The 27,915-nt window shown below is 36.8% G+C and overlaps 3 protein-coding genes across 3 annotated transcripts; 1 reads left to right on the top strand and 2 right to left on the bottom strand.

Annotated features, from left to right (window-relative positions):
* Positions 1-858: 858 nt before the first annotated feature.
* LOC139133428 (nuclear inhibitor of protein phosphatase 1-like) lies at positions 859-15,689 on the bottom strand. The gene is given in 8 exon segments (XM_070700016.1): positions 859-6,155; positions 7,004-7,050; positions 7,053-7,067; positions 7,846-8,008; positions 8,492-8,727; positions 9,585-9,738; positions 11,082-11,142; positions 15,562-15,689. Coding segments are annotated over 8 exon segments (1,074 nt in total). The 5' UTR covers positions 15,603-15,689; the 3' UTR covers positions 859-5,798.
* A 124-nt stretch (positions 15,690-15,813) lies between these two features.
* On the top strand, positions 15,814-18,873 carry LOC139133427 (transmembrane protein 14C-like). Its single transcript, XM_070700015.1, has 4 exons — positions 15,814-15,957; positions 17,165-17,266; positions 17,773-17,860; positions 18,184-18,873. Exons 1-4 carry the CDS (start codon positions 15,885-15,887, stop codon positions 18,221-18,223), a joined length of 303 nt encoding a protein of 100 aa, XP_070556116.1. The 5' UTR covers positions 15,814-15,884; the 3' UTR covers positions 18,224-18,873.
* Positions 18,874-19,769: 896 nt separating this feature from the next.
* Positions 19,770-27,905, bottom strand: LOC139133425 (non-structural maintenance of chromosomes element 1 homolog). The gene is made up of 7 exons (XM_070700012.1): positions 27,415-27,905; positions 26,532-26,653; positions 25,993-26,070; positions 24,751-24,903; positions 23,568-23,684; positions 22,286-22,421; positions 19,770-20,923 (listed from the first exon to the last, which is right to left on the bottom strand). The coding sequence occupies exons 1-7, from the start codon at positions 27,527-27,529 to the stop codon at positions 20,859-20,861; spliced, it is 786 nt and encodes a 261-aa protein (XP_070556113.1). The 5' UTR covers positions 27,530-27,905; the 3' UTR covers positions 19,770-20,858.
* Positions 27,906-27,915: the final 10 nt, after the last annotated feature.

Below are 27,915 nucleotides of genomic sequence, written 5' to 3'. Positions count from 1 at the left end.
CGTACTGAGTCTGTAGAACGCATCGCGTCCTTTTTGTTCCAGAGTAGAACCCATTACATATGTATTACAGTCATTGAATGGTTGGCTATCTCTATAGATCTTTGATATTCTGTAGGATGTATGGTATGGACTCAATTTATTGACACTTTCATTGTGTACCGCTTGAACTGAGTCATTATGAAACTCCAACAACGCTTGAAGTTTAACCATCTTGTTTTCTTGAAAATTTGAGAGTAAATTTTTCCCAAAAGAGTTGACACCAGGATAGGGGCCATCTTGAATTTCAAATATCAGCAAATTTTGGTTAAATTATAAATCAGTTCCTCTAGTACCAAAATTTGCATGTTGACCCCTGACTTTTATTCTTGATCTCAAAAGAGACAGGTTTGAAGATGGCAAGTTCGAGGAAAAGATTGAATTATTCATTTTTGAGGCACATATTACGTTGACAGTAGATGTTGGCTTCACCCATTCATATACTACATGCTGGCATGCCCTCATTTGTAGCTACCCTGACCCTTGTCAAACACGAGAATGCTATTTTGTTTTGTGAGTGTTCAATACACCATGACTGAGAGGTTAGTTGGACTCCCATTGTTTGAAGTGGAATGGGTCATGGACTTGTCCACTTGCAAAAAGGGGTGCTCAATGTCTTACATGGGTTTCTACCATTTCTATGTGAACAAGTTGAACCATATCACTTCTCCTTAATGGGATTGTGCAATCTATGCCATACTGAAACAGCATTTCCAACTTGAATGACTATAGCGAAGAAAATGCCAAATTAATAAATACAACATTCTGCCTACATGCAACATCTAACATACACAATGTCTCAATACACAAACAACATATCCATTCTCATTATCTAATCATTATTTTTATTTGTGTATATTCTAAAATGCTCTCCACACCACTACACTGGGTTGGACAAAAAGACAATACCATATTTCAAGTACAGTAAGTTTTGATTGAAAATTTCTAAAAATATACAGGTGAAAGGGGGATGTCAAAATATAGAAAGTTGGGCAGCAAAGATTTGGTTTTTCAAAGTCAATTTGCTCACTATTCAATCTGTATAGTGGGAAAATTTGCGAATATACTACAAAATAATTAGAAAGTCAGCTCCTATATGCTAAAAGGCAAGATGTTTTGCTGTTTCAGATTTTCGATAAAATTCTCAGTCAATCACCTGGCGCAAAGGTTCCTAAGTATGCTGGAAACCATAGTATAAATTAGTTTTTCTAAAAAAACCCCAAAACATGAGTGTTTTTCAACTTGGTACAGGCCTTTGTGGATCATTTCAGTACATAAAACTGAGCTGCAAAAGACAACCAGGCACACACTGGAACATAGCATCCTTATGGTAGACATCAGTGTTTGTCTAGGGGTGCCAATGAATGGTCGATAAATACGCACATACTTCCTATGATAATCTTGAACTGTACTATGGCTCAGCACATACCCCCTACGACAATGTTGAATTTGGCTCAGCACATACTCCCTAAGCTAATGTTGAATTGTACCATAGCTCAGCACGGGCTCAGTATTCCGCAGTTTAGCTGGAAATCATTTTCTGCTGATCTGATCTTGGTGTTTACAGGCTCTGCCCACATCACAAAGATAAATTCACAGCATTGGAATACTGTAAGTTAACTTGCCGCAACAGACTACTTAACTTACAGTGCATATCAATAAAAAGAATTGATCCTTAAACTTGGATGAAGTTTTCAGAAATTTCTATTACAAAAAAATATAGGTAAGTGCCTCCACTAAAGTTTTCCATTTTGTAAAATTTCCATATCACATTTTCCTGAAATCTTTTGCCCACAGGCACTTACGCAAGTTATTTTGTAAAAGGAGGGAAATGCATTGACAGATTGGAGTTTTTTATGCTTATTTTAAAATGCAATTTAGGAACTGGTCAGAAATTATTACTGAAATGTGCAGAGATTTGAGTCTGGTTCTAAAATTTCTCATTTACATAACAATAATCATGTATGGTCATTTACATAACAATAGTCATGGTAATTTACAAAGCAATACCCCATGTGATGAAAATGATTAAATGATTGCAAAATCATAATCATAAAGTTGTAGAATTTCAATTTTTTTCATTCGCTATCAATGTTTGGTTGAGGTTGGTCAGGCCCACTATTAATGTTGCATTTTTGTGGCCATTTGACCATAATGATAATTCTTCTCAGTTTGCTATTACTAAAAGGGAACCTCAAAAAATGCGGGACAATGTGCAGCATCTCAGAAGCTGTTATCTATTTGGTTGGGGGAATCTAACCGTTATAATCAAATTATACAAACAGACTCCCTAAGTTGCTATGAATAGTGACAATCGACCAATCAGATATAACCTTCTGAGCCAGCTGCACATCACCAGAAAAATGTTGTTGCATTTATTTAGCCATTTACTTATATGTTCCAAAACATTGGCAAAAATCACTTTGTATGTTACAGTGTACTGGTTGATGAATTTGAAGTCAGTCCTGAACTCATAGCATAACATGTTATACATATGTCATTCATAAGATACTCCTTGCAACAGACTCTTCCTAAATGATGAAATGAACTCTGGGAGTTTCCATGTCCCCATGGTAACAGAACACAAATCTGCTTAATTCTATCAGGAATTGAATATTTCAAAAACAATTGAAAAAATAAAAAAGATTGTGTTTTAAGTAACATTAAAAGATACAGCTACCTCCCTTCACATAGTACTCTGTTTATAGGGGTAAAATATGCTGAATTATGCAACAGAAATGGATTTTAAAAAAGCTCTCAAAGAAACTGATCTTGGTCGTGTCATCATCTGCTACTATCATGTTGTTGTATAATCCTTTCATAAATAAATCAACTCCCTTTGTGATTTGTGAGGAGAGCATGAAAGCCGACTCATTCTATAAAAGCGGAAATACTTTAGGTTTTTAACCACTATGAATTTCAAATGTGCACATTTTCGTATGTGTATCGTATTTATCGAAAGCATTGTATCTGTATCAGTTCAAATCCCACGTGGCTAAAAAGTGGAATTCAGTGAAAAATTAAATGGTCAAACTTTGCATTTGATCAGTTCCAGGTCTTTTCACAATAACTATGGCCCTTTCACTACAACACAGAAGATGAAACAATATTATTTTGAAATGAAAAAAATACTTTCAGAAAACTGATTCAAAGTTACTTTGTAAATCAAATACAATGTAACATGGTATTGTTTTGTGAAATTTGATCAAAAATTTATACTGCAGGTATTAGTGACCTTGGCTTTTGACAAACACGGCTGTACAGAAAACATTACTGGTACTTTTCTGGATATTAAGATACTGTTGACATTTTAGTGTCTATCTTAGTCTAGTGCTATCTGGATTGACATGTGCCTACATACAATGTATACAGCAAGATTAATGGATCATCATTTTACAGAGTTGAATTTTGTCCAAAAGTCAGTGTTTGCCCATGACACTTTCAAAAATATCTCATATTCCAAGTTCAAAATGGTTTAGGGTTTTGAGAGCAATTTTTTGATATTCCTACAATGACCATCCTTATTCGGACAACTGACGGGAAATCGTCTGATTCAACTGAAATAGACCAGATGGTTCATGGTTCAAAATGCAACTTTCAGTACAGCCTATTTGACTTACACACAAGCCAAGTTCAAATTGATACATGCTATTGTAAAATTTATCCTGGATTCAGACAGCATTAACCCTTTCATCACATTGGTTTGGCCTATACCCATTATTATCAATGGTGATTGTGGACCTGTTTACTGGAGATTAGGGGTGAATGGGTAAAATTTTGTTACTGCTGGTTTTGATAATTCATTGGGACAGCTGCCGGTATGTTGCAACTTACAAACATAAAACACACAGAACTATTTGACAGTTTGTTTTGATCAAATTTTGAGAAAAAACAACAAAAAATTTGGGGTCTGTATAAAAATATCCCTATCATACAAAATACTCACTGCTAGCAAATTCTAAAATCTTGATTCTTTTTCTCACTGTGGTTGACAGGGTCAAAAGTTCAACTGCTTTGGGGATTACATCGGACATTCAAAAACTTTCAAATTTCAATATTAAGACCTAATTAATTTTGTATTGTGGCAAGTTATATGATGTCCTTACAAACAATTACTGAAAATATAGCATTGCTGTACTCCAAGTTCAAAACTTTACTAGGTATGGTATATTTATGCAACAGTAACACTGGAAATTTTTTTGGTGTACAGAAAAATGCATGGTGTTATTTCTTGGTTAATTGACAGTATAGGTAATATCACAATATTGATCCTATTTTACCAAATCAAATTTTGCTGAATGTATCTGTTGCACTCATGGCATCTCTAAAGATATGATCACTTAAGGTTCAGTAGGTTAGGGTCATTTTGATATTTCAAAAATTTAAATGTCTATATTGAGACTACTGACAGGAATTGAACAGGGGTTTAAAAGCCAAATGAAATTGTTGAAGAAAGCTGGTTTGATTTGCAAGTTCATTGGTGTTTGAGCATAATTTCAAATAAATTCAGTTTGTTAATAAATTCAGTCTGTGACTGCCCTAGTTAAAAAAAGGAGAAAGCCTTATACTGCCAGGCCTATCACTTCCCTGTCCACTGAGTAAAATGGTTGTCTTGAGTCAAAACCTATACATATTTTCACCTACTTGGCATGGGATGTTACACTAGATTTAGTCAACAAAGATCATGTTTACAGTATCTGAGTTTTCAAGGCCTTTCAAATGTTCAATTATTTTTTGAAATGCACTATATGGGAAATGTTATCCCTCACTGGTCTTAACCAATCAGACCTGATTGTGACCCATGAACTTGGCAGGACAACTGTTAACAGTTTACATGTAACACTTTGAGTGCTGCAAATTTTCCCAAAAAAATTTGAGTGCAAAATTTTACCAATTTTTATGAACTTTTTGTAATTTTTTTGACAGTTTTGGACCAAATGGACATCACTTTTCATTGGCTACAGTTTTTGATCAGAATTTTGGAAAAATCTGAAAAAAAACTGTCTGGGTTACATTTTGTAAAGGCAGCAAAAAGAATGTTACAAAAATTGTCAAGAAGACCCTCCCAACTGAAACTCCCAAGCTGCCGGTGTAGTAGCTAAAACTTTCCTATAAAGCTAATCTACAAGTTCATGTTGTTGTATTACTTATCAACCCATGGAAAAAATGAGGTTTGAACAACGCATAAATACATGTGAACACAGTAACTGCTAAGTAAGATGAGTATACTCCAAATAGCCAATAAAACTGATATTGTTTGAAGTTGTCTTCCACACAAGCACACACAAACATGAATAACACAGTATTTACACTTCTGCCAGTCTAGGTGCACTTTGAGCAGTCACGGCTGAAATTTCCGGGGGTGGCACTCTTTGCTGCAAGATTTTCTATCAAATATAAAAACAAGTTTTTATGTAAATTTTGACGAAAATTCATAATTTCAACATCCTCCCAGCAGACTGCCAATGGGTGTTTTCTTTCCCAGGTGATGTCAGAGTTCAGAGATTCTTCACAGTTTCCTTCAAGTCTGCTTCTCCTCAGAAAGCCTGCAAAAGGGCGTGTACTCCGTCTTGCAATGCTGCTCACCCCTAATTTCAGTGTACTTTGGTCTGACTCTGCCATACCCCTATGACACAGTTGATTCCACTGCAAAAAGTGGTGGGTTGACAGGCTTGAGTAATTCACTCTGGCATTCAGAAGTAGTCTTGTCTGAGACGTAAAACACAGATCTAGCAAATACGCAGACAGTACAAGCATTTTCACTATAAAAGGAGTGACTGCGTCGGTTTTTTGCCCGGCCAGGCCTCTTTGGGGAAATATTTTTTCTTTGGTTCGGAGTCCTTGGGCCCGACAGTCACAGGCGCTGTCTGAGCTTCTGTCATAGACGGAGGAACAACGCTAGGTCCAACATCAGGTGCTAAGTTCGGCACAAAGTTAAAAGACGCCCCTGTGGGTGTTGTTGGGAAAGATCCCGAGGGTGGGGTGGTGGGGGACAGGGGTGTTTCATCGCTGGAGGCCGGCAGATCTGCATATAATGAAGGACTGTAAGAAAAGCTCTGTAACCGCTTTGTGATGTTGTCTGCCATGCTGACATTGGCCACTGGCTCGGTTTTCTTTTTCTGAAATGTAAAGGACATGATGATCAGAAAGCGATGTCGAAAAATCTCAGTGTAATTTTTCGATGATCAGAAAGCGATGTCGAAAAATCTCAGTGTAATTTTTCGCTAGCCTATGTGGGAGTCTGTATGTGGCATTTGATCTCTGTGAGTGAGCTGTAATTTTCATAATCCATACTACATTTCAACCTTTGAAAACTTAAATTTGAGGACTTAAAAATCACCAGCACCTGGTGAAATGCAACTATTCTTTTCTGAACTCTATCGCCCATCAAGATTTTTCAAGTTACCACTGAAGGCACGCTGTATTTACTGAAATGAATATGTCATCACAAACTATATTTGAGACTTAAGGTAGTACGTGCCTTAAATAAAGAAGATTTAAACTTTTGCTCAAACTTTCCGTGAGGAAACCTTAAACCATTCCCTTTCAAAATCAAGAATTAAAATCAGAGGTCCGTGTGATAAAACAGCAAAGTACCCAATATTTACCAGCACTTGAAGTTCAAATGGCCACTTTCCCTGTATTAACTCAAAGGGGGAAGACTTATTTATTTGCACAATGAGCTTCAAATGAGCCCCAACAGACGGTAGACCAATACAGTATGGTAAGAGTTTGAGAGTCTGGATATATGACCCTGATATGAATTCTACTGTACGATTCTTTTAGAGTCTAAGTTGGTGAATCTTCTTATAAAATGTTCCCCTCTATACTCTATCAATCATCAAAACTCTAACATTATGAAATATTTCAAGTTGAGACTGATGGACTTTCACGAAAAAAACTCTTACAGCAATAATCATTTGTGACATTGTCAGCTATGCAGACAATTTCATGAAACAATCCCTACCTTAGCAGGTATGACAGATACTGAGACAAGATTTCGAAACCTTCCACTGATGGGTCAACATCCTCTGTAATGCAATAACAAAATAAAATAATATTAAATTTTGAGATACAAAAGAACCTGTAAAGTTACACCCAGTACATATAGTAGACCACCTGTACACAACAGAATATTTCTACTATGGTGTTGTTATCGTAATAGATACTGTAACATCTTTTAACAGTATTTTCACCCTTTATACTCCTATTTTTTGGTGGGCAGGTCAAACTGTGCCATAGAAAATAATAGGGTTCAACCAATCTCAATCTCTTGTTTAGATTAAACAGCGATGATTTCTCTTGAACATTTCAGGCAAAGGACGCAAAGGTTTGTATCTGAAATTTGCTGGGCATCTGTAAACAGGAACAGTTATTTAAACCCTTTGAACATACTATGCGTGGTGAGGCAAAATTTACAACAAGTTGTAGCACACTATGTCCTGGTGTGCGTGACAGATTATCAGGACAAGGAACGGACATACACATAGTATAATGTCTAGCATGGCTTGAGGTGTTCTATATACTCTATAAAGAGAGAATGAGTGATGTGCAGAAATCTGTCACACAACTAAAAGCCCATAGATATATGCACCATACCCGTACACTGTCTGTTGCATATTCACATGGAGGCAGTCCTATTTGAGGGCAGCACCCCATTTGTTATTTCTCTTGTTAAATCTTGTATACACATCCCAACGTAAATACATTTATATGGACTAAATCTAGTTTCATGACAAGGATGCCATAAGTTGCAACTCACAGGCTCAATTTCTACATCTTCTCATCAGATTTTTTGAGAGAACTCACCTGGATTGATGACTTCTTCCCCATCTTTGAAAGAAACGTGAGAATTTCTCCTTTTCCGTTTCATGGGCGGTCTTGAGATCTCTGCAGCTGTAGTGGTTTCCTCTATGTTGCCTCCCAGCACACCGAGACGTTTGTTGTGTGCCGTGTTGAACTCTGTTAAGTTCTGTCAGTGGAACAGGAAGACACACAAAATGAATGAAATCTATACTGGCATGCAACAGTACATGTTTTGCTGGTACTTAAGGAAGAGCATCTCAATGTTGATTCTTTCTGAGATTGCATGTAATAATAATAGGTGTATCGGCCCACCAGGCAAAACTTTGTTTTTACACAACTATAATTATCATTGAATGTGGCAATTTCAGCAAATGAGTCTAATGTTCACAGTATGGTTTCAGAAGATGTATGCATATTGTAAATGTTTACTGTCATATTATTGCTGTACATACATACACTTGAACAAGGCACATGATCTGTTGTCATGTCCCTGGTCTTGCTGATAATCCTGATTGTCATGTGGAATCACAGAAGTGCAAAATTTATTTGCTCATTTGTCATTTATGTGAAAAAAAACTGAACAAAACTGCTTTGAGGAAACACACTCTTTTAAAAAGTATTGAATGATTTGGTTGGTACAATAGCTTACATCTAGCTCTGTTTCCTCCTCTGGTAACCCTAGCAACCCGCCATGTAACTCCTCCTCTGTTTTATCACTTTCCTCCTTGACTTTGTCCTGCTTGACGGCCGCTGATGAAACTGTTTGTGGCTTTTCTCTGACGATGTAGGACCTTGTGGAGGCGCCAAACCTCAGTGTGCTGTCCACTGGAACCTGCTGTGGTTTTTGTTGTTCTAGTTTGATGCTTCCTAGGTATGTCCCGTGTGCTGAAATTCATTGTAAAAGTACATTTTAGTGATGTGTGTGTACAGTGAGTGTGTACACCATGCACACACTGCTAAAGTACACATGTACATCTCTAGCATTGCTAAAAATGTGAGCTTACATTGGAATGCATGTAGATGTACAGAAGTGTATGGGTTGATCGTTATATACTTCCACACTGCTGAGCTTTTATTGCATCCAACAGTCTGAATATACAGTCAGTGCGTTTACTAGTAAATGAATAGGGGCAGCTAGGGAATATGATGGTTCTGTGAACCCAGTACAGCCCATTACTTAGAGTTACCCAATGCAACAAAAAACATCAGCACTAGCTAGGAGAAAAGATGGAAGTTGTGTCTTGTATTTTGTAATTATTGCTTATTTTGCATCAATGTATATGCGTAATTGGACATCAAGTGCAGTGGATTTATTGACATTGGCTGTGAGGAAATGGATTTGAAATCAGCTTCATCAGCAACAGAAAATTATTTGCTCTGCTGGTATCTTGCTAATGGTCAACTGCAATCATGCCCAAATCCACGTTTCAAACAATGATTCTTTATTTGCATGCAGGGTAACACCAATATACAGTATGTACATATTTGGACAGACATAATTGCACCTCATCACATTTTCTGCACTTACATCTATGTTCAAATACTTATTATTTGTGTTAGGGAGTGATGAAATGCAATCGTCGGCATATTATAGATTCTGATAACAAAATTATAGAATAACAAAATTATCAAGGCATCTGAAAATCACAACATAAACAAATCACAGCACTCACAAACTGTGAAAAAACGATGAACACAGGACCACAATAAAATACATGGGCAACTTTTAAATATGCACTTACTGCTTCCAAGGTCTATTAAGAATGATCTGTTCAGGTGTTTGTGGTAGACTAAAGCTGCATGCACTCTTGAACACGATTGGTGGTCAATGCAGAAATCACACATTTGAGAATTTCTACCGAATAAGTAGTATTTCTTCTCATCGATCATCAGCTTCTGTTGACGAGGGAAAAGGAAGAAAACGAATTAGTGAAAATCTCTTCCTTTTGGTAAGCATGATGAAAAGAAGTCTTACAATGTTTTCAAATGTTAAAACCCCTAGGAAGCCATTACAGGAAGGGCTATTAAGCCTTTGAGCGCTGTAATTTTTTCCCGCCAAAGTTTTAGTGCAACACTTTTACCAACTTTTATGAATTTTTCTGTAATTTTTTGATAATTTTGGATCAAATGAACATCACATTTCATTGGTTACAGTTTGTTATCAAAATTTTGACAAAAATCTGAAAAAAATTAAGTTGAGTATATTTTCATAAGGTGAGAAAAATTGACTTTGGCCCTCAAAGGGTTAAAAGGTTATAATGTTAGGGCTGGGGTTTGAGCACAGGAATTTGTAAATGGCCAGAAAAAAGATTAATAATCCTTTATTAATCCCTTATTTTGGTATCAAGTAAATAATAAATCATGATTTCAAAAAGCAATACTGTGCAAGTGTTTCATTGATTGCTATTATATATTGTGCACAGACCCGATGTGAGGTGCCCTAAGCGTATACATGTACCCAAGGGTTACAGTACACCCTAAACAGTGGAACTCGCCTAACTCACTCAGGCTATATATGGAATTCATACACTTTTCGAACAGCAGTGACCTTGCGACAGCTTCATCTTGACTCAGTACCAGGAAGTCTAGTCTAGGGCTAGGTTGCGATACAGCAGCAAGCAGTGAACAACATGCAAACTTCTGCTTTTTGAAACCACATTTATCATTTATTTAACACCATAATAAAGGATTATTGATCTCAATCTGGTCATTTACAAATCCCTGTGGTTAGTGTCCTATAATGGATATCAAAATGGCCTACTAAATACAGGTAAAGAGATTTAAATGGATGTCTTTATTTTGATGCTTACATTTAGATTATATCTGATGTTGAAGTGGTTTTGTTACACAATTTGATTCATTTAACCCTTTTCCTGCCAGACAATATCACTTCCCCATCAGCCAAGTCAGTAAAAAGCAGTATTGAGCCAAACATGACGTATTTTCACCCACTTGATTTGGTCTGTTATAGCATCTTTAGTCCAAAAAAATCAAGTTTACAGTATTTATGTTTTCAACAGCCTTCAAATGTACAGTAATATGTTAAAATATAACTTACGGAATATGTTGTTTTTCATTAATTTTAGCCATCTTGACCTGATTGTGAAATATGGACTTGGCAGGAAAAGGCTTAAACGGTTTTCTCTTGCAGTCTGAAAATTAAAGTTTTGTGTCGTGTCCTTTTTTGTAAAAACACAAACATAAAGATGTCATTCAGACTGCAATATTGTTATCCTTACCTCAATCATCTTTCCATCTTTGATAACGTCCAGATGAAGTCCAGCTGGGGGTTTACCAGCCCTGAAAATAACAACAATTGATCTTACTGCATGCCCTTTCCTGTGTCTTTGTATTTCCACCCCACCAACTTGGATGTAAAAAATAGAAGGATACAGGACACTCCTTTGATCCTTTGTTCAAGGGATAGTTGCCGCCGATTCGTTATCTCGTAATCCCGTAACGGGATTAGCGTGTTATTTTATTCATAGCGTGCCTTCGGGTTGTCATCGGTAAACGTCGAGTCTTTCCGTGCATTACCACAGACAGCGTAAAAATAGCGTCTTTTGTGCCAGTAATGTTGTTGTAGCAATACTACGACCTTTTCTATCTTACGATGATATGCAGATCATCGAGGAGGAAAACAATCGACTACATAGCTCCTGGCTCACTTTCTGTCTCCTGTAAACACGGTATAACAAGAACTGCGCATGTGTAATAACCTTTCCCCTTCTTGAATAATGCCTCAACCCGTGCAGAATGGTGACGCGACGCAATGAACTTCGGCGAAAAAATCACCAGGGAATTTTCGGCCAGGTACTCTGATCGATAAACATGACCAGACCGGAAAGTCTATATATATGACTTTAGTTTTGGCGTAACAGTTCTTTCAGCAGTGTCTTTGAACGTCTGGAAACGTGACTTCAAAGGGTGAACCATGGCCTGAACGACGAACGCATTTGCACGCAATCCTATGGGGACGAACTATCGGCGTACCGCAAATATAGCCCAACTTTAGAATACGATAACTTCAACGGCCAGGCGAACCAGCACTTAGGACAAACAGTTTTTAAGCGTCCATACCTTGAACCTTCTAATTAAGAAAAAATCAGACTCCGCGGTTAGATACTTTGTAAGTTAGAGTAATTTTACGATCAGGGGACTTTATCCAAGTCGGTTCCAAAGGATAGTCATAACTTGGTCAAATATGCGTCGATTTTCTCAGTCTTTGGTTTGTTTGAGCTCTGTTCAGTCTGGGCATTCAACACAAGCAATTTCACAAGTTTGAAAGTTTTTTTTATGAATTTGGCAACAATAATTTGATGTCACGATATTGTGAGTGAAGTGGGTGTGTCCGAGCCATCCTGATCGCGGCAACCATGCCACAACTTCAAAGACCAGCGTAGACAAAGAAATAACAATAGGTGTGAAAGGGATTATAGGCTGTCCTGTATCCTTCTATTTTTACATCCATGACCCCACCAACTTCCATGTAAAATGGTTTCTAACATAGCACCTAAAACAGCTGAATCCTGTTTCTTGTCTAACAACAATACTTATTTGTTTACAACTGTTGAATCTCAAAATTAGGGGTTTAGGTATTTAATGCCGCTTCATGTGATCGTTCTCTTTAACCATGTACGGCAGAAGCTTCTTCTCTCTTCGTTCTATGGTTTTAAATAGCGTCAATGACACTGTAGCTCCCATCCTGGACTATTTAGTGTTTGTTCTCTGGTCAGATATTTGAACATGTGTGAAAGGGATAAAGTGCATGAAGTGAAAATACTTAAATGTAATGTACTGGAGACAGTGAAATATGTTAATGTATTTATTCAGAATATAAATGGAAACCCATCATACTATACATGAAGGGTGTAGCACTTGTGGTTACTGAGTTATGGACAAATATGTATATTGAGGTCAAAGGTCACCGAAGTCATGTCACATTTTGTGAAAAAAATTGTATTGCTAGGTTATCCCTATATACCAAATATAGTTATCAAAACAAACCACCAATTGTATGAAACATGGGCCTAAATACAGACAGACTGACATTCACAGACTGGCACAGAGTGATGACATTGACCCAAGTGTGCCTTGGCCCATGGAGAGTGATAAAGATATAACAAAAAGCTGAATGTAATGATAAAAAAGTTAAGTATAGGCCTACAGACACTGAGGGTGAATATGTTACAGCAATTGATTAGTTTCTTTCGTTTTCTACTTCTGTGATAATTTTTAAGACAATCAAACTGCAAGGCAGTTTTAATATTTAATTGACATAATTTAATTTAATATTTAATGTTTAATTATTTTATATAATTTAATTGACATACATGTTATCTTTTACAAGCACACAGCAAACTGTTCTTGATTTTTCATTCACAATATTTGACATAGACTGAAATACATAACATGCAACCAATATTTACATTTTGCCCATGCACCAGATACTTGGAGAGATTTCAACATGCAATCATTAACTCAGAAACCTATAGGGAAAAGTAAACATTGTTTTCTTCCAGAACAGCTGGTATATCCACATCTGGAGCAACTTACAAACTTAACCAATTACACAAGGATGATGACACAAGAGATAAAGTTAAACTGTGGTGAACTTGACTATTCCTTTCAAATCCTTACCTAACTTGATTGACATCTTAAACTAAAATACACTGCATGTTTAATGGCACACAAAAATACATCAGGGGTGTACCATTTGATAAAAGGGGGTTGTCTGGAAGATTGATGAGGAACATCTTTTTTATCTGATACACTGTACATTCTTTTTTTCCCACTATCCCACCTTTTCTTTTTGACAAACCTTCTGTGGCTGATTTTTTTATTGCCATTTGTTTGGATTTTTTTCAAAATCTGCCAGGACCTCAGGGACCCCCCCCCCCCCCTCCACACTCTTTAACATTGAAAAAAACTTTGAATATATTTGTTGGAAACCAAACTGCTGAAATCACCTCAGCTATGTTTTCTCATTATTTTTACCGCATTTCAACACCAAATACAGTTTACCATTTCAAATGCTTACTGAATCACAACATTATCTTAAACATAGGGCCAATGTCCCTGAAGCTACTATAGACATGGATACAAAATTAAGTATTTCCTGACTGTATGAAATCATCTCACTAAGGTCATCCTAGGGACCTGTTAACCAATATTAAAGCTGTCTGACCTGCGGTTTTGAAAAAAACAAGCGACCCAATAGTCGACAGAGCTCTGCTGTGTTATGTAGAGAGCAACTTTTTGTGACATATGTATTGATGAAGATGGTTGAGATCTTTGATAGCTCATTTCAGGATGGCCTGACCTAAAATGGCAACATAGCTGCAAAAATACAAAATTGATGATTTCATCATAATTATGTATAAAAATGTATACCAAATATCAAAGCTATCACATGAGTAACTTTGAGAAACAAATATTTTGACCAAAAATGGCAAAAATTGACCCAAAATACAAAATTGAAGATTTCATCAAATTCACTATATCACACTAGGAGAACCCCCAGGAACCTGTATACCAAATATCAAAGGCATCAGACAAGTAGTTTTTGAGAAACACATTTTTTGACCAAAAATGTCAAAAATTGCACCAAAAATACAAAATTGCAGATTTCATCATATATTCTATATATTATATTAGTTTATCTGTAGGAACCTGTATACAAATATCAAAGCTGTCAGACGAGCGGTTTTGATGAAATAAATTTTGACCAGAATGACAAAAAAATTCCTTAAAAATACAGATTTGCATATTTCATCACAATTTGAACAAATCCAATTTGGGTTATCCCTAGGGACCTGTATACCAAATATCAAAGCTGTCTGACCAGCGGTTCATGAAGAAGAAGATTTTTTACCAAAAACGCCTTTTTTGGCACTAATTTGTATATTTTCAACAATATCAAAATATCAAAAAAAGCACAATTATTTCAGGTCAGCCCAAAGTACTTACATGCTAATTTTCATGTAATCTGCTCAGTGGTTATGAGATTTTCAATTTTGACTGTTTTTACATTTTTTCACTTAATTTGCATATTTTGGCAATGACAACTTCATTTGAACAAAATCTCATCTACAGCCCATCATCCATGTACACACCAAATATCAAGATGAAATGTGCAGCGGTTTGGAGTTTTTGATGTTGACGGACAGACATACAGACATACAGACATACATACATACATACATACAGACATTTCCCTAGCCTATAAGAATAGCTTCCATTGCCATATATACATATGGCTATGGGTTTTAAAAACAAGTACTAGATATTCAATACAAGAGCCAAAATCCAGGGACCGCCGAAAACAATTAATGAACCCATGAGGGCGCTTCACGCATAAATATAGGTTTGTGACCATTCACTGGATTGTTGTTCCCGAAACGACTACACAGGGAATGTTGTTCTCTCTGCAGACTAACGAAACTGGGAAAGTTGATCTCCGGAAACCTTAGATCACAAGAAAGGTGTCGTCCACGGCAAAACAGTAATGCAACAACGACATGAGCATGTAATCCCTCAGAGATGACCTACATCTGCATATCTGCGTTGGCCAAACATTATCCTGTTTTAGAGCCACAATTTGTTGCAATATAACCAATAACTACAGTATTGGATGGCAGTGTGTTAAATATAAATTCGGTTAGAATAAAAGTTCCAATATTTGTCCCAAAAGTGAGCTACTTTTTACTAAAATCTTACCACGAGGGAGCCTCAAACCCTGAAGGTGGCGGTGCGGCCATGTTGTGACTGGTGTTGATAGTCGAGACTATTTAGCGTAGGGTTTCCAATCACATACATTTGTACATGTAAAAAGCATATTACCACTAAAAAAAATATTCTGTCGTTTTATCTATAAAATTACCCAAGTTTTTCTTCCCTTTTCTCAATCAGATGAGCTAATTCACAGATAAACAGAAGATCTCAGAAGTATTATTTCATGGACACCCCTTCACAAATTGAGATGACCTGACGCAAAGTATTGTGGATAATCGGGTTAACAAGCAGGTCATTCATTGATCATCATGGGGGACGTCCTGAGCTTCGGATACGCGGTGGTCGTTACTGTTGGGGGAATAATCGGCTATGTGAAGGCGGGTAAGGCATTTACCATTGCTACGATATTTCCGCAGTTTGGTTCATGCAACTACCTGAAACCTGAAGATGTCAACCGCTCTTGCCAATACTATTTATATCAATGTGGAGGAAAAGTATACTTTTGCAAGGTTTCTGTTTTCGAATGTAGCACTGCCCAAACTTAGTTCCGGGTGTTGATACGATTATGCAAAGTGCATCCTTTTGATCAAGTTTAGGCCGATGAAAACAGAAAAGATTGTTTCTTTTCCTTGACTCGTGGCAAAAAAGTTGCAATTTCATTTTTTTCTGTCATTCTTTCGTATTTTCCTAGTTCCGTGTTACACGTCCAGCGAGATTGTACCAAAACAGTTATTTCATACAGACTACAGAATACTTTCTGTGTGGTGCACCCTTTTTAGCATGTTGTGGTGTGTTCAGGAGAAGGCACTTTCACACGTAGAGTCTACTTTACTCACCAAGTCAATCATTCTTACAAATACGATGTTATGAATCATTTAGTTTGTACATTAGCATTTTGTTTGAGAAAAAGTAAGAAGTTTTTTGAGCGCATCAAAAGAGTGGAAGTTATAACATGCAGGTTTTGAAGTGATATGCATGATGACTTAAAAGGGGGGGGGGGGGGGGCTTTAGAGCCGTGTTCAGGGAGATGGGACAGATACAGCTCTAAAATGAAAAAAAATTATACATGTTGCCTGGTTAAACAGCTATGCACAGGTGTTGAAGAAAGAAAAAAGTATACTTTCTTATGAACAAATGTAGGCTCAGTAAAGGCACATGCCCCAGAGTGAGAATTTTAGATAAAATGATCAGCAAACAGTACCTACACATCTTTTTTTATTAAAGTGGGTACTTAACGTAGAATGCACCTCAGGGACAGATATTCCGACTTTTTGGATCTACCACTGGTGGGGGCTCATTTCAAAGCTTGTGGAGTATTGAATAAACTTTAACTGGCATATCTTTGAGAAAATTTAAATTTTTTTTCCATCAAGTGAACACAGGAATTGCGGCCATTGTGAATTTCAAGTGTCAGTGAAGTTTCTGTATTTGTTTGTCTTATACCAAACATTGAAATAAAGAATGGTTAAAACACAGGGTGGAGGGACTGCGGTTAAAAGTTTGCTTGAGGAAAGCCTTAGCAAAAGTTCCAGTTTGTTAGTTTTGAGGCCCCAACTACCTTAAGATAAATTGTTCTTTTGTTTTGTAGGCAGCACAATGTCCCTCATGTCTGGTCTGTGCTTTGGAGCGCTAGCATTTCTTGGTGCTTATCAGACATCACAGAATCCCAGGAATTTCTACATTGCACTGGGTAAGATCTCATTTGAAACTTCCCATCCTTATAGTTCTTTTCATTTGCTTCAACTTGACCAACTGGAAACATGAGCTGCAGGCAAAACAAGCATTTAAGTTGGGACATTGAAATTTGGGAACAAAACGTGTAATAGCAGCCAGGAGTCAGTTGATAAAATTGGAAAAAATGTTTATACATGAAATACATGTGTTTCATAAAAGAATATTTAAAATGTGTTGTATTTTTGTAAAGGTGCCAATTGCAATTTGACATTTTAAATTTACATAAAAGAACATATGAGCAAATTAAGTTTATAATGTATTGATGATAATATTGTGTCCTGAAGGGTCTGCCAATCACACTGCACGTGATTGCACTCAACTTTGGCAAACATCACATTGCCCAGGAATACTGCAGACCTCTGTAGTTGTTCAATTTCTTGTTATCAAGAAAGGCAAACATAGTCACAAGACATCATGACAGAGTCGAAAAAATGACTTCTCTTATCTGCATTATGACCACAGGAACGGCAGCCATATTGGCCGGAGTGATGGGTATGAGATTTTCAAAGTCAGGCAAATTTATGCCAGCTGGTCTTGTGTGTATACTCAGGTTTGTATCGGTATTTTCATTTTTAATCTGATGTATTTGGGACACATTCCTTGTGGCAAATTTATCCATTATCACATTATCCAAACCATGAAATTATCACATTATCCAAGCCAACATACTTTAATATCGCCTCTCAACGGCTGTAATTGCCATAATACATATGATTCTCATATTGACCTCAAGAGGGCGCTAGACAACACGTGAGCATCTCTTCCTCGTTTATCCGCTCAAACGACAGAGTCCCCCTCCATTGCTCTTGCTTCATTCCTGATAATGACATTTTTACTGCAATTGTTTTACCTTGGTCAATTTTCATGTTTCAGCTGCCTGCAAGCTGGGAGATTTGTACTGAGACTGATGTAGAAGAGGAAATACGACATAGTTTATCTGGGAAAGGGTGGGGTTATAAAGATGGTATATTTTCTGTTATCATGGCTCATACACCTGAATTATTCAACTCTTTGCAAGTGATGCAAAGGAAAGCAAACATCTCTTTTCTGCATTCATCAGCCCACTCACTCAGTTTCTTTGCTCGTGTTATACTGTTTTGTCAGATCATAGTGTGAAGATGGAAAAAAACAAGTATATTGAAGCTAGTGTCCTTGTAATAAAATTTTGGTAGTGGCTGTGCATGGTACATATTACATGCACTTCTGCATTGAAATGCTAACATCAAAATAGCCACATAAAACGCATTCCAAGTTTTCTTAGAGTGTATCTTTCCATTGAAAACGTTGAAACTGTAGAGCATGGATTTTAAACTTCAGTGTGTGTAGGAGGCTTTCATTATATATGCAAGAATCTGCAATTTCATCCCTGTAGAAAAGTTACATTGTAAATACTAATTCAACGCTGGACAAAAGATGACTTTCTATAAAAATATGCCTGTCTAGCTTGTCTAAAATTTACTTGTTTCTACTGGAGGAACCACCGATGCCTTGCTCAAACAAATGAACATTAGCATGTTACATTAATTTTGCATATATTCAATAAAATTCTGTTAGAAAATACAATCTTGTGTTACATCATTATTATCACAGTGTCTTACTATAGATACTCAGATAGCATTACTTCTGTGCTTTAAGCTTTGAGGCACCGCTTCCTATCACTGTTTATTTTACCAACTAGAGTTTCCATCTGCTAAGACAATGTGTTCAATCCATCATGTGCCTTTCTCGTGACTCCTAGACACTTTCCTGCTATAAGTGCATTATGAATGGGAAGCCGGGGGAACCCTCGCCTTCCTGATGCAGAGACATTTCACATCACTGGACTCTATGCACGGTCTCTCACCCAGTCTCTCACACAAGTGTTGTGCTTCACTGTATTAGCCATTTTTCTATTACTTTTGTAATAAAGTAGTCATCTAGAGTATTAGGTGACTTCGTCTCCCGACTGCTTTCTCAGACCTGATCATATTCCACACAAATTCTGAACTTGACATTTCTTTGAGTAAAATGTGTCCTTTATTACTGGTAAATGGTAATTTGGTAAAATGTAATATAATATTTTTATGTGTAAAAAAATGAAGGATAACTTCATGTATTTCAGTATAGTAAGCCTGAAAATGTAAAAGCACAGCTATAACTCTGACACAGCATGTATCATAAATCGATTTGACAATGAAGTTCAAAGGTCATTTCTGTGATTGGTTGGGCATGTTTCTCTTCAAATGAGTAACATGAACACTATAGACACAGTCCAGTCATTTTGTTTTACAAGACACAAAATTAGGGTTTGAAGAAACTGATGATTGGTCACACAGAACAAAACCATTTCTGATATGCGCTAAAAATTGAATGACATCCAAAAATGATGATTGTATCTCTAGCTTTTAGCAGGGACAAAGTGGAATGGATTTGGTAAAAGAGAATTTGAAGTTATCTGTTGTACTCCGAAATAATTCCTCTCTATTTTATCAAATTCTTTAATGATATAAATTGACACACAGTGAAACAAATAAAGGCTAGCAAAGCGTATGTAATTTCCTTGACTCTCAGAAATGTAGGCAAATTCAAAGTTTATAGATGAACCTTTGAGGATTCAGTAATTGACCACCAAAATGTTGGTATTGTAAATTGTTTAAATCTATCCTAATGGCAGTGTATGTCTTTCTGTCTGTACGACAACACTACATGGTCTTCGTATGTATGTTGTTGTATGCTATGAGAACAACAGAATTCTTACATAAAGTAGTGATTGTTTCATGAATAAACATACGGTATACTTTACAACTGTGATCTAATAATTAGTAGTGATTCTAATATCAGTGAATAAAACATGTTTTTGATTGAAAAAAACAACAACATATCTCTTTTTCTCGAACTTCCAAATCAAAATAATGCTATCACTAATGATATAATTTTCACCATGCAATGGTAATAGGACCGTTCACGGCTGCTGATTAGTTACTGGGTATAGCTTCATATATGCCTCATTAGATACTGCTGCCAGAAATTCAGACAAAGTTTGTGAGTGTTGCATGCATGGCTGTTGTTGCAGCCTGTAGTCTGTACCATTAAAATTTCTTTTCTAGTGTTTCTTGTGATTTTAATCATTCTTGCATGCTTCAGTACCAAAAATGTCATATAAATTTGCAGACAAACTCTTATTTCTGCTTAGTAATAAGAGAAGAATGACACCAATTGCAATCTGCCGTAAAGTAATTTGAAAATTCTGAATAATTGGTAAAAAGTGTCTGTTCAATCATTCTGTGGTAATTTCAAGGTTTGTTCACTTGGTGTAGTAACAGAATAGACAACAGATATTATTAGTAATATGATCATCCTGAACCACCCCTATTTCTCAGTACATGAGTTCAACCCAATAATTGAAAATAACAGAGTTGTAGCAATACTTCAGAATGAAAAATTTAAGTAAGTAACGTGGCACTTTTGGCTGGTGAAAGATTAGAAAAGTACGGAGACAACTCTGAGCAACGAATGCCATGGTTACACAAAAAGTAATATGAATAGAAATTTGGAAAATCTGTTTGATATTAACGTCTTCTGTGTCTTCGTCTTGATGGACCTGGCTCCTGTTCATCAACCTCGCCGTTCATTTCTGAAATTCAAACAGAAAAACATTCAAGTCTGCAAATAAAGCCCTGGGAAACTATTTACTCATTGCTTTTTCATTGCATGTGTCAAGATGTACTTTACAGAAAACTGATGTGGATTATTTACACGTCTGTTTGAACACAACACTTGAGAAAGCTGTCTTTTATATTTCAGGAGGGCCATGGAATACCATTTACCGTCACTTCTTTCAACTGATAATTTATGGAATGTCAGTCCTAACAGTTTGTGTAGTAACTTAGATATCTATTTCCAGCCTGTGCGGCAGACACGTCTTTTCACATCCCACCATTCAATACTGGCATAAAAGTTTCTGAAGCCAAAAGATCACTATGACACATAGTGCTGTCGGTCACTATCAAGTCAAGTTGGAAAACATCACTTTGTTTTATGTGTGTCTTAAATTAGAATGCGCTTCAGGAACAGACATTCGTACTCTCAAATTTTTACAATTCTTTTCTAATCTACCACTTGTGGGGGCTCATTTTAAAGCTCTGGGAGAAAGAAAAATTTCACTGTCTTGGTTACTTGTAAATTTAGAATTTTATTTTCCCCATAGAGTTATTAACTCTATGGGGAAAATAAAATTTTAACACAGGGATTGCAGCCATTTTGAATTTCAGATATCGGTATACGCCTAGGCACATGTAATTTGTGTTTCTAGTGGCAAACACTGCATGGTGTACACTGATTTTTTTCTTCTTGTTTGGTAACAGAATGATTGAAAGTTTCATTGAGGAAAGCTTGAGCAAGAGTTTATATCTCCCTTTTCAGAATTAGAGCGCGAAGCCACTGCAGTGAACTGCAATAAAACTGCTTACACTAATTAGTTTCAGCTGTAGCCGTGGCCACTTTGGTGTTGAACAAGGCTACTTGATAAAGACCAAAAAGTCTGCTTGCACAAAGGCAAAACTAGCTCTGTCTGAGGCTCGAGTTGTAAATGAGAGTTTACGATTGGCACCCTGTGTTCAAGATTAAGATACAATGTAACATTACCATGCACTGGTCCATGTACAAATCTTTTTTATTTCAACTTCCCCAGACAAACTGTCTGCATGGGACATACAATGTTGTCGACTTTGCCAGCTGGCTACAGCTGAAACTAATTAGTGTGAGCAGTTTTATTGCAGTTCACTGCAGTGGCTTCGCGCTCTAATTCTGAAAAGGGTAGTATCTCACTTTTGAGGCACACACGATTTTTATGGACTTAATCTGCTGTAACATACCATGCCAAGTAGGTGAATATATTTATAGGTTTCAGTTAAATATTGCTTTTTACCGACTCGGCAGATAGGACAGTGACACTGAGGCCTGAAAAATGAAGGGTTAAAGGATAGTCATACAATACCTTCCATGTTCACATTTGAGGGAGTTTGTTGCCATGGTGAGGCACATCCTGGGCAGACTGGCGAGGCCCTCCCTCGGAACAGGCGATCTGCACAATGGTTGTGCAATTTGACATCACAGAACAGACAACACTTGCCCTGCAAAGAAACATACATTTGGATTTAAGTTCCACGAGTTTCCCTTCATCTTACTTTGATATTGCTTGATTTTATTCAGGTCTCACTACCTTAACCCTATCATACCTATTTTCCTTCACATGGATCAATCTGCTGTATTGAAGTCAATAGGACTGAACCACAGTCGGGTAAGAGGATTAAGAAATCAGGGCACCTGTGCACATTTTACATTAAATTTGTACTGGTATTACTGTCTGAGTCTGTAAAATCATGCATGAATGGACAACAGACAACTTTTGATAATATCAGTATTCTTGCCATTCTAGAAAGCTAGTATATTTCTCGTTCTCCTTATCACATAATTATTTTTCAAAGTTGAAGTATTAGCCTCGCAAACACAGCAAAGTTTCTATGACATGACAAAATGGATTCCAGTTTGAAATAAAAGTCAGTTTTCAACACTAACTGTGGATAATACACACATACAGTCAGAGTTGACAACTTCAACACCGCGGCATCTTGACAGGATTATTAAAGTAGAACAAGAAATCGTGTTTTGCTAACGGAACAAAAATACTGGAAAAGACATGGACAGCTACACCTGATGGAGCTTTGACCATTTTGTGACATCTTTGATTTTGATACAATTTCAAAACTCCCAAGGACATTAGTGTTCCCTGTGAATACCCCTCCCCCATCGTACAAATAGTATTGTTACTCATTACTTTTTCTCCTCTTGTTGAAATATCTCTTGTAGATAAGGGTAACTTTTGATTTTGAATTTGGGACTATGAGACATCTGCAGACTTCAGAACCTGGGATTGATATTTGATATTTGTGTTGAAACTAGGGCTTGCCAACAGACACTTTATTCTTTCAAAACTCTAAAAATGTAAAAAACTACTTTTGCGGGGCTTGATGAAAGATAAATACACAATTTTTATGGAATGAATTATCTAGCTTGTGTGAGATTACCCACAAAATAGAATTTCAAAAAAATATTATTTTTATTCGGTTGTAACAAAGACATATCAACCTTCCACATGCATAGATCTAACTGTATGTGCGCATAGCAGGAATTGAATCCACAATTTTCAATAGAGGGGTGATGTGTCAATTTCTGTTCTATAAAACAAGCTGTGCTCCCCCTCAGCAGAGTGTACATACCTTGAGGACAATACTCTTACACATGTTACAGAAGGATATATCATCTTCATAAATCTCTCTGAGCAAAGATTCCAATTCTAGAATTGCCCTTGCACTGAGGGATACCTCTCCTTGGTTCTAAAAAATATAAAATTAGTGAGAGTAGAAAGATTATTGCATCCAGGTAAACATTTGACCCTGTCACCCTATTTTATTGTGTACAAGTCCAACTTTGCCATAGAAAACAACAGGACAAGACAAAACCATGGTGGGGAAAGGGTTAAACCTTTGAGTGCTGTAATATTTCCCGCCAAATTCTAGTGTAACATTTTACCCATTTTTATGACTTTTTTCTGTACTTTACCAAATTGACATTAATCTTTATTGACAACAATTTTCGAACAAAATTTATGAAAAAAAGTGAAAACAATTGTCAAGATTTGAAAAGATAATTTTCTGGGTTATATTTTATACAGTCGACAAAAATTGACTTTGGCACTCAGTCATTTGTTTTCACTTGGGTTCAAACAAATTTGTTCTGTCAAAACTGTAACCCTATGACATTTTGTAGATAAACATGGCTTGAGCTGACGCACTATACATACGAAGACATACCATTGGTTATAGCTTCTATACACCTGTTACGTGATTTCATGGATTAGTCAAATGATGAAATATTGAAAAAAAAATGGATCAATCAGAGACAACCTTTCACAAAAGCTGCAGCACCCAAATCAGTGACATGCCTTTGATTTTACAAGATATGGATATATGTTAACTGCAAAGACTGAAAAACTATAATAAGTCTGGCTTGATTTATTAGAAGGTATTTACCATTGTACAATAAATACGTATGGAATTTAGGTTTGAAGGTTTACATGAGTTTGCGATGGTCTGCAAGAACCTAGATCTGCCTGTCCCTACCTATCAGTATTATAACCACAACTTTCATTTCTTTAAGTGTCATGGACGTCTCTATTTTTCTTGCTTATTTGTAGCACTGCTTTACTAAAATATGTATCTAGATCTCTGGCTTCAGAAGTAATAATAACAATGCTGAATTATCAAGAAAATTGCCACTTTTTGGCAAGAGTGCAAGGTTGTTACACTACCAGCAAGTACTGTTGAGAGGCGCACACTCACCGACATAGCCACAAGGGCACTAGTCTACAATGCAACAGTATAGTGCAACATTGTATCTTACCTCGGTCAGCCATTTGTCTTTGATGAGTTTCTTCAGGGTGGCCTGGGCCTCAACTTTTGTCATCTTTTTCACATTCTTATCAAGCGTAGTGGTCAGATTCAGAATGTCTGTCGACGACGCAACACCAACTCCTGATTGCACGATCAAGTCAATCTGTTCAGACATGAACTTTTCATGTAAAATCAGGAATATACAGTATACATGCTAACTTTTACGTTGGAATGATAAGTGTTGAATATTAATAATATTCTCCAAAGTAAAATGCACTCAGAAACACTACAGAAACTTTTTTTAAATACTCCTTTCTTTTTTCAACCATTACACTGTGACCCAAAACTAAACCTTGTTACTCACAAATTCTATAGCCTGTTCACCCCCAAATTTACTGTGAACAGGTTCACATTCATTATTGATAACAATGGCTTTGGGCCAAACCATGGTAGTGAAAGGGTTGAATAACACAGTATTATATATGATCGATTCTTTACTTTGCATAGACTGTTATACAGCTATCAATGTTTTCCACTCAGCAGTGCGGGCCTAACACAGGGAAATTGACATTATTTTCCACACCATGTCAAATTCCCCATCCACACAGACTTATATGTCAAATACCCAAGGGCAGGGAGAAATGGAGGCTACGTGTTGATAATTTAGGACTGGAAATCAGTGAAAATTCTAGAGAGAGTGTGTATCCTTGCTATCAAATTCCGCTGTACTGGAATACCATCTCCAAACAATTTTCCCTGTTGCCCGCACTCCCCCTCCCTGGTGGAAAACATTGATTGGTGACTTACAAGAGGAAATGTATTAAAGACAATACAAAGAAGATCACAACAGCAAAGTGAAATTAATTTATTTCCTGTGCTGGACCTCTGAGTGTGGATCTGAACTCATCCGTGACTTGCCCAGTAGAACACTGTGATGCTCACTAAGTTTTTAACCCCAGCACAGACATCTCTAATATTCTTGGCATGAGGCAAGAAATTATGGACTTTCAAGCAATACTAACTGCAGGGGCCCTGCTACAAGAATCCTACAAGACTGCCAATATCATTATTACGAAATAGCACATCGAAGAACACAATTAAACCATTACTACAAACCCTGATCCCGCATTAATCAGCATAAAACTTCACCAAAAATTTGATAAAACAACAAGCTTGATTGGAAGTTTAGGGGTGATAGCGTTAAGATATTTCCTCAAGAAGGCAATGAAATCAATGTATTCAAGTGACTTACAGTTTTCTTGTAAAGTTCCAATTCATTTTGTTGGTAGTCTGTGGAAAGTTTTCCAAGCTCAGACTCTGTTGTTCTGACCTGGCAAGAGATCATGAAATGCATACAATCAATTGAAAACAGCAAGAATAATATATTATGTTAATCTTGGGATTGGATCATAGTAATTTATTTTGCATAGCTACTGACTACAACCAACAAGGATAATATATGTTTGTCTTTGTCCTTAATTTAAGTCAGATTTTCATTTAGGATTTTCACATATTTACTAAGAAAAGCTCACTTTCAATGTTCGGTGAGAAATCCTAGGCTGGACTCAAACAAAGGAAAACAAAGTGTAGTCATGAAATCAGCTGATATCCTGTGGCTCCCCTTTCTGAAGGGGTGCCACAGGACAAGTAACGTTACCTTAGCCATATTCTTTGTATATTCTTGTATCATTCAAATGAAATCTTTTGTGTAATAGATTTGTCTAAAAGAAAGCAAGGGTGACCCGACCCTAAACATTTCTTTATGGAGAACACTGTAAATGTCAGCCTTACCAAAGCATAAACATGTGTTCCATTATCCTCTTCTACTCCCTTGCGTATTTCCATGGAAAAGGGATGGATATTCCTGTTGATGGTCAGAATGTATTCCTTGATATCTGAAGCTATGTAAGGCTCTGTAATACAAACATTTATGAAAAATATGTATTAAGTGCAGTAATGCACGATTCTTCTCAAATTTTGCCTTCAGAAAGGGGGCACCATTGACAGATATGCTATTACTGTAGCCACTTCATGCGTCGATCACTATGTGATGTCTGTGTGATGCAAGCAAAAAACAACTTTCACATGATGGGCCTCGCACAATAATGTGTTCAGTGTCTGTGGCTTCTACAGTCCGGACTTCCAATGATGTAAATTCATAAATTTTCACGGGAATTTAATTTCACTAATTTGATGTTTGTGATTTCACAAGGATTTAAGTTCATTGCTTTTGCCGATAAAACGATACATTCTATTGTTATTTAACATTTTCACTGGGATTTAATTTAGCAGCTTTTATATTTAAGCGAAAATGGCAGAATTAGATCCCAGTGAATAATTGATGCTTTTACAGTAGTTCTGCTGCCATTGCAATATTTATGATCATGATATTGTCACTCTGGGTGTCAAAGTAAATTTGTTTGTGCATTCTGGTTAACAGTACATCTGAAGTAATACCTATAATAAAGTCTACGAAAATATTGGAAGGTACTCTTAGCTCAACCAACTGATGATCTATTAACCCTCCATTTTGTCTTTGCGGGGCTGTGATGTACTCCCCAAAAAGAGTCAACGGCCCCATGGAGCTGGAGAGGAGGTTAAAAACCCTCCAGGCTCTACTGTAAAATCTCCCTCTGAATATGTGAGTCAAAGTGGAATCTATGTGCACACATACCTTCATATTTATCGCAACAAGATTTGTACATTTCTTTAACTTCTGCTGACGTCATCACTCCTTTCGAGAGAAAACTCTGTACTCCATATCTGTGTATATTTCTCATCGCAGCCATAGCTGGAGTATGGACTTCGCATACAGTTCCTGAAATCAATTTGAACTTCGCTGAAGGGGAAGCTCTGAACTCAAATCGGACAAAAAAGCAAGTTCAACTCTCTCGGGTTTGCTGGGAAAATCTTGGTTCCGTGAATGGCATGGAATCATACACACGCTTTGTTTTCATTGAAAGACTTTGTCAAACTTATCGAATAACTCTCCGAAAAGCCGCACAGCCACACAAAAGAACAACAACATTACAACAACTCTGTTGACAGTATCGCCTCTTCACTGCAGACCGCGCGTTGGGAACTCCGCCACTGTGACGTCAACGTGTCTTGTGTGAACCCACAGGTCCATGGAGTTGCCGTGTAGAGAGAAGGGATTGGGTATATTTGAACAGTT

Source organism: Ptychodera flava, chromosome 5 (assembly GCF_041260155.1).
Source record: "Ptychodera flava strain L36383 chromosome 5, AS_Pfla_20210202, whole genome shotgun sequence".
In the NCBI taxonomy this organism is placed as follows: domain Eukaryota; kingdom Metazoa; phylum Hemichordata; class Enteropneusta; family Ptychoderidae; genus Ptychodera; species Ptychodera flava.
The sequence above is the reverse complement of the archived record's forward strand: the minus strand, read 5'-3'. Positions and strand labels throughout refer to the sequence as shown.

Bases quoted from the DNA above. Each gene is read 5' to 3' on its own strand.
- LOC139133427 (XM_070700015.1), top strand. From the start codon at position 15,885: ATGGGGGACGTCCTGAGCTTCGGATACGCGGTGGTCGTTACTGTTGGG. The intron at 15,958-17,164 runs GTAAGGCATTTA...TTTGTTTTGTAG, and splicing joins AATCGGCTATGTGAAGGCGG to GCAGCACAATGTCCCTCATG. The intron at 17,267-17,772 runs GTAAGATCTCAT...TTATGACCACAG, and splicing joins GAATTTCTACATTGCACTGG to GAACGGCAGCCATATTGGCC.
- LOC139133425 (XM_070700012.1), bottom strand. From the start codon at position 27,529: ATGGCTGCGATGAGAAATATACACAGATATGGAGTACAGAGTTTTCTC. The intron at 26,071-26,531 runs GTAAGGCTGACA...ATCTCTTGCCAG, and splicing joins GAACACATGTTTATGCTTTG to GTCAGAACAACAGAGTCTGA. The intron at 20,924-22,285 runs GTATTGTATGAC...TTTGAATTTCAG, and splicing joins CTCAAATGTGAACATGGAAG to AAATGAACGGCGAGGTTGAT.